Source organism: Tasmannia lanceolata, unplaced genomic scaffold (genome assembly GCF_043159265.1).
Source record: "Tasmannia lanceolata isolate RefF3 unplaced genomic scaffold, GAP_Taslan_0.1 ptg000037l, whole genome shotgun sequence".
NCBI lineage: Eukaryota > Viridiplantae > Streptophyta > Magnoliopsida > Canellales > Winteraceae > Tasmannia > Tasmannia lanceolata.
This window is the reverse complement of record NW_027518714.1, coordinates 13,540,158-13,556,968: the sequence shown is the minus strand read 5'-3', so window position 1 is coordinate 13,556,968 and position 16,811 is coordinate 13,540,158. Positions and strand designations below refer to the sequence as shown.

Genomic DNA, 16,811 nt, shown 5'->3' with positions numbered 1-16,811 from the left:
TAGCGAAAGATATCCCTCTTTGGTACCTCCTGTCCAATCATATTTACTACATCCTCGCCCCGCGTCCTTACATTACTAAAGTTGCACTCCATATACTCTATCTTAATCCTACTCGGTCTAAAACCTTTGGATTCCAAAGTAGTTCTCCATAACTCTAACTTATCATTAACTCCTGCTTCGGTTTCGTCAATTAATACTATGTCATCTGCAAATAACATAAACCACGGCACCTCATCCTAGATACCCTCCGTAAGTTCATCCATAACTAGCGTAAAAAGATAAGGGCTTAGAGCTGATCCTTGGTCAAATGCACCCACAATATTGCATTTGTAGAATCAGCTTTCACGCCATGTTTTCATATGAAGCAACGAGTGATTGAACTATAAATACTTTTGAGTCACATTGGTTGGTGAATGCTCTGATTCGGCCAATGTGGAAGGTGGAAGGCAAACTTAGCCACTTAAAAATCTGAAGATTGATATTGTTATCGTGTAATCATTGAGACGATTTTGATAAGATATATTGGTGGAATTTGTGGATTTAGTTACTAAGGTTACATTCAAACATAAAACCCTAGATAGTCCTAGTTAGTGAATGGGTCAAAATACCAATACAACCACACAGTGCATAATGATAGGATGAACATTGCATGAATTGGTCATGGTTTTGAATTTCCATCGATACAAACACGAAACGAGAGAAATGTTTCTGTTTCCATCCCCACCAAAATGCATACCGAAACTGAAAGGCATATCAAAATAAAGATCATAAGTGTATTAGTGGTATACTATACAAGTATGTATTACATAAATATATCTATATGAATTGTATGTGAAATGAGGTGTATGTATTATGTATAAATATTTATATGAATTACATGTGAAATGCAGTATGTATAGAATTATTAGACATGTGCGACATCGCATGTCACTGGGTGTTTGATGTTGTTAAACCATTATGGGTGGGTTTTTACTTATGTGATGGTTCTTTAGCGTGTGCCTATTCTAGCACTTTGAAGTTTCATATTCTGGCACTTCTTGAAGTTTCATATTAAATGTCCATCAACTACATAGGCTTCCATACATTTTTGTGATTTTGTAGCATCATATTAAATGTCCATCAATTACATAGGTTTCCATACATTTTTGTGATTTTGCACGACTTCCACAGAAATTTCAATCCGAAACTAATATGCTTCCATTTCTGTCACAACCGTAACACATACTGAAACCAAATCCTAAAACCTTCAAATTGGTCACCTCCTCTAGATAGATGAATGCACACATTGCAATATAATTGAACTATGCTCTTTCTGTTGGATCCGAAAAACAAAGCTACAATATCAGGTTCATCCAGCACCTGCTCCAAAAAATTTTGTAAGTTTTCCAAATGTTTATCATGATATCTTAATGCTTACAGTTTAGCATTGAGACTTGCAGTGTAATTACATTTAAGTTGAAGGTACACATTATTAGTCCTTTCGGCAATTTAACAACCCATTGTTTATGTTCCTAAAATTTGCCATCTCATAAATGGCGTCAACATCAAAAGGCATGCTGAACAGAGAAGTAACAAAAATGCATAATCGAGGCTACCTGTAGACATATTGAAAAGCACCAAGTACCCTTGTTTCCTCGTATGTTGCTCCTTCTAATGTCCTCAATGCATCTGGTGCATGAATGGCCATTATACAACCATCATACATTTCCTGTGAACCATGTACATCTAACACAAAGCAACCTGCCATAACATAGATAGCTTTAGCAACAGTACCTACCATAGTCTTGGTAAAGAAATAGATTTAAGTAAATATAAATACAATTTGACTGGACAATCGGCTTTATTTAAAATGCTTGGCTGGTCATACTTCATATTAAATTTATCCAAATCAAAGATTTGTATGGCCACAATGATCCCATTTGGAGAGTGATGACTTGGATAAAAAGGTAGTAGAAGGTGATTCGCTCAATGCCATCCGTTGGTTGAGCGGCTCTCAATCTTGTCCTTGGAGATTTGATCATCTTCTTGACGAGAAAAAGGATTTGGTAGGCTCTTCGAGTATTATTTTCTGACATGTTAAAAGATCTGCTAATGAGGGTGCTGAAAAGCTTGACCAGGGAGGGGGATCGGATGGAGTTTTGGAGCAGTTTGATTTTCTCCCTCCTTGACGTTATTGTTCTTTGTTCTTGTTCTTTTTCATCCCTTTATTGTCTTCTCTTCTTGCTCCTTTTGTAGATCTCTCTCTCTATGCTCTTATTTGTATTTGACCATCTCGGTCTCCCTCTTCTTTTAATGAAACTTTCCGCCATTCGAGAACAAAATAATGATCCCATTTTTAAAGATCATCATATTCAAATATCAATTACAAATCAATATTTACTACCTACCAATATCAATTACACAAAGTTTACTACCTAACAAAAAAAAATCATATTCAAATATTGCATGACCTTAAAACAAATCAACATTTACTACCAACCAATATCAATTACACAAAGTTTTCCATACAATTTATGTTAACAGCCAAGCATTCAAGGACTGCAGTTCCCAACTAAGTTACTAGAGTGGGAAGCGAGTGTGAGAAGTGATGCGGGAAGTGAGGGCTTTAGAAAAAAGAGAAGTGAAAACCTCTAAATAAAGTAAAGAGAATGTGTGGGAATTGTCACTGAAAGTCAACATGAAGCATGTAAGAAGCCTCATTGGAAGCGAACAAGATGTACATAGAAAAAATAGGTTTGTAGGAGGTTAGGGACGAAGGGTTAATAAAGGCAAAGATTACAAGTAGAAAAGAAGACTTCACAACTAATTAGAATTGCAAATTTTAGGAATTTATGGTCCCTCATGTTCATTAATGTATATTAAATGTTTGCTTTTTGGAAAAAGATCCACATGATTTTCATTTGAAACTTAAAACGAGTTTTTATGTTTTCAATCACTCTTTTTTAAATACGCTCCTTCAATATTATCTAAAAAAGAAAAAAATATACTTTTAGGAAGAAATAATCACCCTAAATAGGAAGCATGCTCTTGATTAAGACAAAACACGCAGGAAGCATTAGGGAAGTGCTTCCCCGAAATTTGGGAATCGAGAAGAACTTAGCTTCCGAAACGAGTTTCCAGATAAGCGAGCTTCCCATCCAACTAGTAAGTTCCGGTAACTAAGGGAGGATATGCACCAGGTGAGAGCATACAATGTTGAACTCTTGATAGCTACCTAAGAGAGAATTTGACAATGAGTTCAAAATCCGTATGATTAGTTTGGCACAAGTAAACACTCTGTGCCCTAAATTTTGTGCAGTGTTTAATAACTCAACCTGGACATGGACTCATTTGTGGACTGGTGAGCTGACTCAGAGAAGTCATTTTTCATTGACTTGGCTGAGTTTTTCAAATTTCAGATTGACTTAATAGAGCCAAAATTGGAATCACAGTGGCAAGTCAAATGATTTTGAGAGGTTTTAATCAATGATGTTAGGTACAGTCTGTGGCAAGGTCCCATCTGCAGCAAACACAGATCTTGTTATCATGCTTTTATGAATCTTTTTAAAGTCCTCTACAGAAACCCATCCTCGAGTACTGAATAGATCTAGATTTTTGCTATTAGTCGAGGCATTTAACACCTTTCAGTTCATAGCATTGCTTAATTGCACCACAAAGGTAGTGAACACATTGTTTTGTGCATCCAACAGGTGCATGAGATTTGTAATGGAACAATCAACTATTTAATCCGGCTAAGCCGACTTTAGGGTGGGAAAGTTGTTACACGAAAAAAGACAACTCTTCTTGAGTCCTCCGCCAACATCTCTAGACTCCGTAACATTTCCATCAGCCGAATTCCTTTCAAGTCTCAAGTGTTGCATGCACTGTAATTGGCTTCCCCCCATCTCATAGGATTGACTAGCCCATATGGAAGTGCCAAAAATGCAGTAACATTATTTTGGATCAATAACATGTGGAACTTATACCATTAATAATGCAAAAGCACGGAGCTTCAAAAAAGTTATGGCAATGGATACTTCGTGATGTTCTCAATCTTTATCAGCTCTTACATCATTTGTTGGAAATTTTATAGAAGCATGTCTTTCTTTGGCAGATTATCTTTACCAAAGATGACAAAGTAAGCCTAGCACCTCCAAATTCCAAAAAGTAGACAATACTCCAAGAATACTCATCTGGAAAGACGTAAAATCTAATAAAAATATGAATTTGTTCGATTCCTAGCAATACATATAAGAGAAGCATGCACCAATCAATCAAAATAGAAAAAATAACTATTCACACATCCATCCCTATAAGGCAATTTGGATTTGCAGCACCAATCTATGGATCGCCTGTTCCTAACCCAATATCGATAATAATTACATGAAAGTATGCTTCTTTAGTTACCACCCAAGTGAACCAACAGTCTCCGAGAAAAAACTGCTCACCCCCATTGGCTGTTGAAACTGATTGAACCGCACAGCCTTTCCTTATCTGACAACATCTACTCTCCAGCTCTTCTCTCACCTGTTATGATTCAGATTGATTACTAACAATGCTATAGCTGAAACATACAGCATGTTTTAAATTGATTACTTAGATTAAGTAACATGGCAATTACATGACCTAAAGTGGAACTACTTAGGGACCGTTTGGATACGCGGATTTTAGAATCCAGGATTTCTTCAAAATTGTAGCTAAGAGACAAGAGAAGAAGCGGACCAGCCGTCGTTTTTGACTCGTTTTTGACTTCTCACCCTTCTTTCCGTCAGCAAGCGAGTAGCAGATCCTCCCATATTTCCAGGTTTTAGAAATCTCAGGATGCAGGAGAGATTTTTAAAACCTGAATTTCTCACTTCAAATCCAAGAAATGCTGTCAGGACCAAGGTTGCCAGAGCGGGAATCGAAAGCGAGAATCAAAACGGGAATTGAAAGCGAGAATTGAAGGCTCCCAGGGAAGAATCCTACTAAAGGTTGCCAGAGCGGGAATCGAAAGCGGGAATCGAAAGCGGGAGTCGAAACGGGAATCGGAGCGGGAATCGAAGGCTCCTAGGGAAGAATCCTGCTTCCTTGGTCAGGACAGCATACAACAGCTTGATGATGAACCCTCTTTTACACTGTTTTCAAACTAAAAACCTGGATTCTAAAATCCGCGTATCCAAACGGCCCCTTAATGTACTACGAAAGAAAAGAAATAAACAAGTCACCTTATTGACATAAGTATGTGAACGCCATCTAACAGTAAGCCATTGTGGCCGGCCAAAGAGCTACAGTGTAAACCCAAAGTAAAGTAATATTCCACCAAAATTATTTCCAAATCTCCAATTCCCCATGGTAAAGGACTGGAACAATATAAGAACATAATAGATAAAATTCTATTGGAATGCACATTTACAGATAGCAACATCCAAGGTTTGATTTAAGGAAATATACCTGAAGAAGGTGATGATTGCGGCAAAATGAAAGCACAGAAAAAGCTGAAAAGGTCATTACTCCTTCTGAAGGACAAGACCAGATTGAAGCACAGACAGGCACCTTCATGATTTCATTACATGGATATCAACATGGTGGCAACATGAAAAACAAAATACAATTGAACTTGTAAGACTACAAACATATAAAGGAAAGCCTAAGAATGAGAGAGTTGCATTCTCCAGTAATCTCACAAGATAAGCCTCCTGAAACAAGAGGGAATAACCATGTGATTTTATGAAACTCCCCAAGGTTTCATTGCGATCAAGGTCAGGGTTATTCTCGAGCACTTCGAGGTACCTGCCAGAACAAGATGAAATTTACTGTTAGATGAAGTTTTCTAGAGTGTAGCAAAGATATGCAAGTTATTCGTGAATAGCATATAGGGAAAAAAATAAAGTTAAACACAGTGGGTTGATAAATCTTGAGCTCTGTGCCAGTAAATCATGGTCAAGCATCCTTTCCAAATACAACGAGATGACAGTTATAAAAGATTGTAATATTCTTGTGAAAGAAGGTGCCTAATTTCACCTTTATTATCTCTTAATCAAAGTGTTGGTGACTGAAAGTACTGATTTTATTATAGTACATCTGCCACAGTGCTTGCTTTTTCATCTTCCGATACCATGATCCGCTCCAGTTTATGTTGAGGATTTCAGAGGTAGCTAAGGGAAACAAACATAGCTGACTTGTAGCATTAGCTGCAAGTCTTCAAGAAACATCCTTACAAGGCTTATATTATTTGTAAGCAGCTTAATGATTTTTATTTTTTTTTGAATGGTAAGCAACTTGATGAATTGAATAAATGATTTCTGAAAAGGTATGACAGTGCGATCGAGTGCATCGGCATGGGGTTTTGTGATCCATTGTTTTGAGGAATGAGAAAATTGCTTACTAATATCATGGGTACCCAGGTATCTGGAAATTCTTTCCTTGTACAATTATCAACTGCTATAGTATATATCTCAGTTGTCCATATTTGGTTTCGGGAAACCATGGTAATATACGGTTATAGATGAAGAAGAAAGTGCGAGTAGCTGAATTTTCAGAGTTAGGTTCTTACTTATCTACACATTATATTTTATGGGAGGAAATTAACACCAGGTGCTGACGGATGAAAGACTGGACGTGAGGATTAAAGCTTTGTTTTGGCCTAGTTAACTCTGACTTGTCCAAATTGTATGAGTAAGTCTTTGTTTAAGGGAAGTTTAGAAACCAAGTGATTTCATTACAAGTGCTTGGAACAAGTTGTCCTGATTATGTGAAAAAGTGTGTCCAAAGATCCAATAAAGACTGGTGTGAATGCCTGCACTAACAAAATTCCAAAAACCGAAGAAATTGCTTGAGACACTGCATATCACATCACTTTCAAACCCCAAAAATTGTAAATCCTATGTTTAGAACTCAAATCCAGCAATCTAAGTAAACTTCCAAAAAAGCAAAAAATGGCCCAACTTAAATCCGAATTGACAAAAGTTGTGAACATTCTCAATGAATTAAAAAACGGTAAAGCATAAAATTTTGTTCTTTCTGATGATTTTATTATAGTTTTATAATTTAATGTATTACTAATATGTTACTTCTATCTTCCGAATTGAACATTGAAAGAAGATTAAATGGACTAGTAGCTACCCTATAAACCAAATATTAGTAATACACACACACGCACGCACGCACACACGCGCGCGCGCGCACACACACACACACACACACACACACACACACACACAGTTTGATCTCTTACACACACACTCACTCACTCACAAAAGAGTTCAAAATCTTCCACAATAAACCAAATACAGCCAATAGAAGATAATTTCAGCTATTTATACATGATTCAGTCTGAATAGAAAACCCAATGGAAGATAATTTCAGCTATTTATACTTGATGCAGTTTGAATAGAAAATGGTCATGAATGTGTGAAATTCCCTAACATTTCATGTAACAGGATCCCTGCTTCCTTAATGAAAATTTACCAAAAACAACTTTTACTTCATACCCATCTTTTAATATTTCTATACAATTGGCTGTTGTATTGCTTCCCCACCCACACACACACACAGACACACACACACACACACACACACACACACACACACACACACACACACATATTGCATAATTTTAACAAACATTCCTCATAATGGGAAACAGTATGAAGACACACTTGTGTCCAGGTCGTTCCAAACAGCCCTAGTAATCTGTCACATGTACAAAGATAGAAGAATGCTATGATTGGACATGTGGCAGAATAGGGAGAACTATTAGGAACATTACCAACATGGCATGTCTTCCTTAGCATTCGTTGCAAGAGGATTTATATAAGCTAAGTATGAATAAAGAGGGAGGCGAGATGGATTGCTTACTCGATAACATCACTCTTGAACTTTATGATTTCTCTGATCATTTGCCAGAAGAAGGGATTCAATGCATTGCTTCTTTGCGCAAACAAGCTAGAGAGGCCGTTTCGGCTACCCCACTCACAGCCCTTGCCCTTGTCCAAGCTCACAGAAAAGGACATATCAGACGCCTCGATATCGACTCCTAGGCTCTCAAAGAACTCCATCATATTCGGATAGGTTACCTGTCCAAGTAACCATTCTCTCTTCAGTCACACAAATCACGATCTAAGCAAGTATATTAAAAAATTTAAGTTTATATTTCTGTTTTCCTTATTGTTTTCTTCTAGGAATTGACCTTATGAACAGATATTGATAATAAGATGGACTTGTTGTGACTTTATAACAATCAATATCGATGTTACGATATTGATCTGCTAATCTATTGCAATCATTTAAAAAAGATGGTATTAAATTAGTTATCGATGATATATTTGGTACTTTTCAAATTTCAAAGTTGAAATTATTCCACTTTTTAAAGTGGATACTAAATTACATAATGCACATTTGTATTGAAGTATACAACCATTGGCAAGCATTTGATCAGATAGGGGATTCCTTCATTTGTAATGATACTCACTCCACTCCCTTGTTTAGATTGATGGGACACCCTATCTCTAAATTGAACTTCTCTTATTTTGATTGTCATAATTTCCAAGAAGATGTAAACAACCAAATGTGTAAATAAAAATTAAGGGATCTGCCAATATCAAACATCACCTCCTTTCTAAGTAAACTATGACTACAAAAAACTGGACAGATTATTAATACTTTGTTAAACAATCATGAGTGTTAGGTACCTTACCAATACGCCAAAAAGCTCCAGAGCTGATGGAACGCGTTAGGCAAGGCCCTTTAAACATGTCCCATACCAGACTGGGTCCCACCCCTTCCGCGGCGGCCCACTCTGTGGCAACTTCACTCTGGCGGCTTTCACTCTAGCTTTTTTTTCACTAGGTAGCCCTTTCCATGTAGTCCTTTCCACAGGTCGCCCCTTCCGTAACTCGAACGTGGGACGTGATGGCTGCTCTGATACCAAATGTTACCGATACGCCAAAAGCTCCAGAGCTGATGGAACACGTAGGCAAGACCCTTTAAACCTGTCCCATACCAGGCTGGGTCCCACCCCGTCCCATACCAAGGCGGGCCCCACTCAGGACGACCGCAACAACGAGTTTCTGTGTCACATTTTAATCTTTAAAATTCAGAAATAATTAAAAAAAAATTCACACATTTAGCAAATAAACACAAATTTCTCATAAATGTACAAATAAATCATCAACTTTTGGTATAGAGATTTACTAAGCCAGTTGGCAGAAGCGCTACTCCCATTGGTTGACAAGACAAGTGACTTCACACAAACCATTGATAACCTTTTGAAATCGGTTTCTAACCATTCTATGCTCTCACTACTAGCCTTCTCTTTGCCTCCCTCCTCTCTCCTCCCTTTCTCTAGACTTGACCCTTCTTTCCTATTGGGTCTAAAGGTTTGATTTCCAAACCTTTCCTTTCTCCTTTTCATTAATACAAAAATGCAAATTTCTTTTTCGTCTCATGTTTTTTCTTTCTTTCGTTCTTTCTTCTTCTTCTTCTTTTCATGTCAATTATTTTTATCTTTCTTCTGAATCTTCGTTCCGAACCCGCTTCAAGACCGAAGAGATTTCCCCCAAATCCCAGATGCCATTCTTGAAAACCCTAACCCTAGACCAAAAACCCCTGAAGGAGGAAAATCCCATTCCCTTCGAAGACCAGGTTTCGTTCCTGATCGATTTTAGGAAACCAAATTCCATAGGATGATCCTAACAAGTGAATAGTTTGGATCATCATGTGAAGTGGGCCCACAGTACCTTTTTTTAAAATGCTAGACTTCACAGGCACACACAGCATATAAAATCTCCTAATGAGGAATCTATTAACTAAGGTCTTAAATTTTGGGCCGAAATCCAAAATTTTGGCCCGAAATTTCAGATTTCGGTGAGCACTAAAACCGAAACAAACCGAAATTTTCGATTTCGGCGAAATTCTTGATAAAATATTAATTTCTATTCCTTTATTAAATTTCAGCTAAAATTACAAAAAATTTAGCTGAAACTTATTTCGGCCCAAGAAAACGACATTTCGAGCGCCGAAAGTTTCGGATTTCGGCTAAAATTTTGATTTCAGTGAGGACCGAAACTACCCCCAAACCTAAATTTAAAACCTTGCTATTACCTAGGCTCACATGCCAAGAAAATCAATGGAGACCACGTGTACATTAAATAGTAATTTATCATATCCCAAGTGAGACCAACATATAGTTGATGATTTTTTTACCATATTTTCATACTTTTACAATATTTATTTTATTTTATAAATTTTTCAATAAGTCAATATCAATTTGTTATGATGTTCTATTTCTATTATGATTTATTTTATTTTTGTTTTTTTAAATACTTCATTTCTTTATATTGAAAGGATTTAGTTTTCCACATTTTTAGATTTTATTGTTGTTTTAATTATTTAATATAAATTTACTCAGCTGATATTTATTTCCATGAGGAATGCTTCATTGCGGCACAACCTCATTGTAATATAGTGTAGAGGCCCCATTATAGCATAGGTGGGTGCCACTTGATTGATCTGAAACAATCATTTGATAGCCCTTGCTTTGGATCTCCTGTGGTTTGGAGCATCCATTTCTACGGTTGAAAACGCCTTTATTTTTTATTTTTTTTTATTTTTTTTTTTTTTTTTTGAGACAAATTTTGTAAGTTTAATAGTTTGTTTAAAATTTCTACAAAAAAAAAATCTATTTTTTTAGAAAAACGTTTAAAATGCAATTTAAACATATTAAATGCATATTTTGTCCAATTTTCCAACTTCAGACCGCTATATTTTGTAAATGGGTTTTGTTAACGAGTGCCCTAAGGTGCATTGCGAAAGAAATTTTACAATCATTTTGAACATTTTTTTATACTCTTTCAAATGTTTTGATAATCTAATCTAATCTAACTACTATATATAAAGGCAAAATGATGGGTTAAGTTCTTCCACTCTATGAAAAATTATTTGAGGGTAAAATCTTAATCTACATACGAAAAATACCGACACAGAGTACCTATCTATGCTGTCTATGACAATTACGGCCAAAAACTACCAAGAAGAAGTAAAGACATATGACAATGATGAAAGAACTACTTTATATTACTCATGGAAGACACTTGCAAAATATTGATGGATTCCGGGCACCTGAAGAGGAACAACAATTATGGAAACCCATATCGATTGGAGGGTTAGGATCAGCCTATATCGATTGGAGGGCTAGGATCAACCTATAGAAATGGTTTTACGGACACAACCGATTGATGTTGTGTTTCATCACATGGACGGTTTAGATCAACCTATAACCCTCTATATATCGGAGGGTTCGGATCAACCTATGAAAATTATTTTTGGGGCACAGCCTATGTAGGAAGTGGCCCATCCAAAAGAAATTTATTTTCTTTTTGTCTGAGATTTACACATCAACATTACTCTTTTACTATTAACCCCTTTGCTGATATCTAACATCTATCTCTATGAGCAATTATTTCAGGATAAAATCGTAATCTACATACGAAAAGTACCGACACAGGGCACGGACCATATCGTACATTTTAATAGAGTGAGGAGTACGATCATCAAAATACGGTGAGTAGTGCCATTATAAAATATGGTAGTGAGAACATTAGCACTATATATAATTTCAAACCTTGGTTGTTACAGTATCTGTATCTGATCAAGGTGCTTTCGATGGCATTTTTCCTACTTATGGTTATAGTTTAGAACAATGGATTTGATCACATGCACAGGCACAAAGTGGAGACAATAAGTGCCATAAAGGAAAGGGCTTAACAGGAGGTGATATATTCTTAACAGGAGGTGCTCTTCAAATTTCGGCCAGTTAAATATTAAATTTCCTGAAATTTCAGACGAAATTATTTAAATATTTAATAATTAACAAGAATCAAGTGTTTTGGTGGATTTTCTGAAATTTCGGAGGAAAATTAAAAAAAAGAGAAATTTAGCGTTTCGAAATTTCAGTCGAAATAATGCAACATTTCGGATATCCCTAATATCAGTATTCCGGGTGGACCAAAACCCGAAATTTCAGGTTTCGGTCGAAATTTAAAACCATGTTTATGACTACTCTTTTTACACCAAAGACACCAAAGGGTGTGGACCGGAGAAGAAAAAGGGGCAAATATATCATTTCCCCATATCTAAGTTTGAAACAAGCTGTCATGACAGTGCAAGAAGCACGCAAGGACAATCCAACCCGACAAGGCGACAAAAGCCCCATTTCATGACAGAGCAGATACAGATACTGTAGAAAGCAAACACGTGAATCATTTTTATTTTTTCTTTACTGGGGAATTGATACCCGCACATGGCACTGCATACCTCTCTACTTTTCTAAGGCTATTACATGTTTCTCTTCCAATTGGATCTCTGAATTTTATTTACGTCACGTTTTACCGTACGCAATGGATCAAAAAAACGAAAAAAAAAAACAGGGTGAAAAGCTTACCATATAAAGTTTTGGGATAATTACATTTACACCCCCTCTAGTTTCTGACACATCCACTTCCACCACCCTCCCCTCAGCTGAAGGTTCGTCCATAGATTGAAGGGTTAGGATGATCCGATGAAGCTGATTTTTTGGGCACACCCTATCTATGTCAGGACCCATCAAATAAACGCTTTGGATCATCCAAATAATGTGGGCCCATACCCAAATCCAAACACTACAAAAAAATCATCCAAATAATGTGGGCCCACATTGTTTGGATGATCCAAAGCGTTCATTTGATGGGTCCTGACATAGATAGTGTGTGCGCAAAAAATCAGCTCCATCGGATCATCCTAACCCTTCAATCTATGGATGAACCTTCAGCTGAGGGGGCTTACCTTAAACAAATTGAAGCTACAGGGGTGTATTTGTCACGTTTTAAACTATAGGGGTGGAAGTGGATGTGTCAGAAACTAGAGGGGGTGTAACTGTAATTATCCTTAATTATACTCACGAAATTGTTTCACGACGCTTTTACCGGGATTGAAATAGACCCTTAACAACCAATAGGGACATTGGTTAAATGGAGTACGATTATCAAAACAAGGGGCAGTGGGTGTCAATTCCCATATAGATATAGTAGGTAAATGAATCAAGCCCAATGTGTCTCTTTACTCTTTAGCTAGATTCGAGCCGGTTTTTTCATTGGCCGGCCCCTATTGTGTATTTGTGATAGGGCTGCAACTCGAGCCGGGTTTTACCCGACCCGCATCGACCCGACCCGAAAATAGCTTGGGTTGGGTTCAGGTTTCAGGGGTTTCAGGTCGAGCCGGGTTTGAAGGGGCCCGACCCGACCCGAAAATAGCTTGGGTTGGATTTAGGTTTCATGGGTTTCGGGTCGTGCCGGGTTGAGCATTCAAAAGCCCGCATGAATCTCGAGCCGAGCCGGGTTTGAAGGGGCCCGACCCGACCCAACCCGAGTTACATAAGTTATAGTATGTACATTTTTTTCTATTGTTAGTTAAAAGTTAAAAGTGAAAACCCACGCACCAACTGTTATTGTATGTGAGTGTAATTTCTGCTTCTAGGAGTTGAGTTGATTCAAGTGTTTGATTCATCATTGTTTGATTGTAATTACAACATTGTTTGATTACAACATTGTTTGATTAAAGTATAATGTGAGTGTAATTACATCATTGTTTGATTCAAGTGTAATGTAAGTGTAATTTCCGCTTCTATGAGTTGAGTTGTCTTGCCAAACAAGAATTTTCCTTAAAAAATTGCGTCAATGTCAAAAAACCCGACCCGACCCGAGATTTATCATGGGTAGGGCCAGGTTTGGGAATCATGGGTTTTCCGGAAAAAAACCCTACCCTACCCGAGATATTTCTCGGGTAGGGTTGGGTTCTCCAAAACCCGACCCGCCCGACCCGAGTTGCAGCTCTAATTTGTGACAACCCTTTTACACTACAAGCAGGTGGCCCAAAGAAGAGAAAGAAGCGAATATAATGTGGCCTACCCCATCAAATCATTTGCTCTTTACATTTTTGGGTTATTGGAAAAGAAGTCCTCAACCTTGCTTTATTTGCAAAAGCTGTCTTCTAATTTAACAATTGGCAACTATAGTCATCACATTTGAAGTAATTATGCAAATCAGGTCATGCCATAGATTTGTGACCAAAATGCCCTTGGTCAATTTTTTTTTTTGACTCATAAAAGCACAAAATGCCCATATATTGAAAGGGATTAGCTAGGGACCATAGCATAAAGCCAATTTCCTGCCAGATGTTGCGTGTGAGAGAGTCACCTAAGATAAATTAAATGAATACGACAAAATCTGCTGAAAAGTGAGCCTGTGTGGCTTCTCTCCAAAGCAAGAGCTGACCGCTAAATGCCTTTCTGCAATGGTCCTAAGCAAATCCCAATACTGGCCCCATCCTATCCATAGGCCTGAGTGGACATATGGGGACCTACCCCATTCAAAAGATGAGGTAACATGTGGGGACCACCTGATGCATGGGCTTGAGTTGAATTGGTGGGGCCCACGGCCCACCCCATCAAAACATGAGGTGTAAAATGGTAGGCCCCACCCCATCAAAGATTTAAAGGGTTGGGCGAATCCCATCAAAACATGACGTATGAAATGGTGGGCCACACGCTATCCATGGTTTTGAGTTCAGTTCGTTGGACACTATCTATAACAACATATCAGCAAGTGTAACAGGTATTTTGGTCTTTTTACAAGGTAATTTTCGTCTTTTTCCATATACATGGACATTTTGGTCCTTTTACGAGTTAAAAAAAAATAAAAAAATCTAGCATGGGTATGTTAGTCACAGAATTATGGCAAATATTTGCAAAATTCACTCAAATGTGACGACTATATTTTCACACTGTCAACTTTTCTGCAAATAAAGCAGAGGACTTCTTGGGAAATGATATTATCCACCCTTTAAACGGATAAAATCTCCCCCTTCAACGGTTTCTGTGGTTGAGGATAAATTCACCCCCATTAAGTTTTTCTTTGCCTTTAAAACTTAAGCGAATAACGTGGGGAATATCTTTCCCCTTTACAAAAACCCCTTGTATTTTTTGAGCAGGAAATGAGATATGGGACTTACTCTATGTGTGGTGAAATCCCGCAGAGCAATATCTTTCCACGTAAAATATGGGTGCAAAATAAATTATTTTACGCCCATTTTAAGTGGAGAAACATTTTAAATAGAAAGAAAAGGAGCCTAGAAAAAAAAAATCACTTACACCATTGAAGACCATGAATCCGAGGTCCAAATCGGTGCCATCAAAGGTCACAGTCCTGGCATGCCCGCCCAAGTAATTCTCCTTCTCGTATAACACCACCTCCACTCCAGCTTTTGCCAACACATAAGCCGAAACCAAACCACTAATCCCTGCTCCGATCACCGCAACCCGCATTTTCTAAAGATATTTTCTTTAGATGATTTCTTCAAGATTTCTTCAGTATTTCTACCTGTCATTTGGATTAATTAATAAAATTAAACCGTGTTAACAGATAGATAATCAAGTTCTACCTAAATTTCTTCTTCACTTTTTTAGTAAAATATATGAATGATATGGGTGATGATAAATTCGCACCCCTGTGCGATAATTCACACCCCTTTAACATGAATTGACATAAAAACCATTAAAGTCCGACATTTTTTTCATGCTTTTTGACATCTATTCACCTTAAAGGGTGCGAATCATCCTACAGCGGGTGCGAATTTATCATCATCTCCCAATGATATTGGGGTTAATTATAGTGGACCCCACATGTGTCGCTTTAGTCCTGTGGGCCCACATGTGACAGGTACACCATAAACATGGAATGGTTGCTAAGAGCCCTAATTTAGCTAATGTGAGAGAGAGAGAGAGAGAGAGAGAGAGAGACATTGCGAGTTAGGAAAGCGTAGGAAGTGGCTGGAAAACAGGGGAAATAAAAATCATATACTAAACATGGAAACTTTTTTCCATGGTTGCCAAACATGCGCAAGAATAAAGAAATCTCTTCACAAAATCTTTATCAACTTCTTAATGAGTGAATTACGCCAAACTCTCTAAAATCAAGACTGTAAATCAATCCTTTAGAATAGAAATGCGTCAAATTCTAGAAGAAAATCTTTGATGGAAAATAAGGTTTTGAGAGTTCGGATCTTGGATTACAAGAAAAAAAATAAGCTACATTTTTTTGGAACAGATCTGTTCGCGAAAACTTAAATTTCACAAGAAAAAAAGAAAAAAAAAATACAGCATAGAGCTTACCAGAAATCCTCCAATTTCACCAGATTTGAAGCAGATCTTCCCTCAATAAGATCAAAAGCGAAACTCGAATTCCTCTAAATCAGAGAACTGTATAATATCTACCACTCGAAATGCAGAGACTATATAAATTGATCTGGCGCAAGAAGACAAAACCCTAGAAACCGACCAGAGTAAAAGATAGAGAGTATTAAGCTCTTATAATTGAAATGTAATCAGTAACTAATATCTGATTAACTATAAAAAAAAGTGAATTAGAATTTTCTAGAAAAGAAGTTGGAAAGAAAAGTCAAATCCAGGAATGAAGGCGGCTGAAAGGACGGTTGGATTTGGGGGAGAAATTAAATCGGACGGTTAGATTTGGCTTACAGTTCACGACGTAGGTTCCCCATTATAAAAGAAAGATATAATGGCTCTTTTGGGAACAAAAAGAAGAAGAAGGGATGGAATCTAGAACTGGAAATTAGTTTTTTTTTTTTTGGTCAATTTCTAAAGGTCACGACCCTGCGAGAATGGATAGTGGCCACAGATTTTTGGGGCTCAGCTGCAATTTGGCTGTAGCCTCGTGGCCGAATTTAAAACGGATAAATTCAATTTTTTTGGGGGAAATGATATATTTTCTCCCCTTTCTTCCCCAGGACAACCCTTGTAG

The 16,811-nt window shown here is 37.3% G+C and overlaps 1 protein-coding gene across 8 annotated transcripts in view; it reads right to left on the bottom strand.

Annotated features, from left to right (window-relative positions):
* The window catches only part of LOC143861185 (uncharacterized), a 39,828-nt gene extending 23,219 nt beyond the window's left edge, over positions 1-16,609 (bottom strand). For 2 of the 8 annotated variants that reach the window (XM_077372117.1, XM_077372118.1), the window contains exons 1-8: positions 16,163-16,609; positions 15,143-15,371; positions 7,819-8,036; positions 5,646-5,751; positions 5,413-5,514; positions 5,187-5,246; positions 4,428-4,506; positions 1,596-1,740 (exon numbers count right to left, since the gene is read on the bottom strand). In XM_077372117.1, the coding sequence (XP_077228232.1) occupies positions 1,596-1,740; positions 4,428-4,506; positions 5,187-5,246; positions 5,413-5,514; positions 5,646-5,751; positions 7,819-8,036; positions 15,143-15,316 (884 nt within the window). In that variant the 5' untranslated portion in view covers positions 15,317-15,371; positions 16,163-16,609. Of the gene's footprint in view, positions 1-1,595; positions 1,741-4,427; positions 4,507-5,186; positions 5,247-5,412; positions 5,515-5,645; positions 5,752-7,818; positions 8,037-8,656; positions 8,797-9,153; positions 9,696-15,142; positions 15,372-16,162 lie in introns of those variants that run through there. The other 6 variants (XR_013239935.1, XR_013239936.1, XR_013239932.1 and 3 more) reach the window with 5 other exon arrangements.
* Positions 16,610-16,811: the final 202 nt, after the last annotated feature.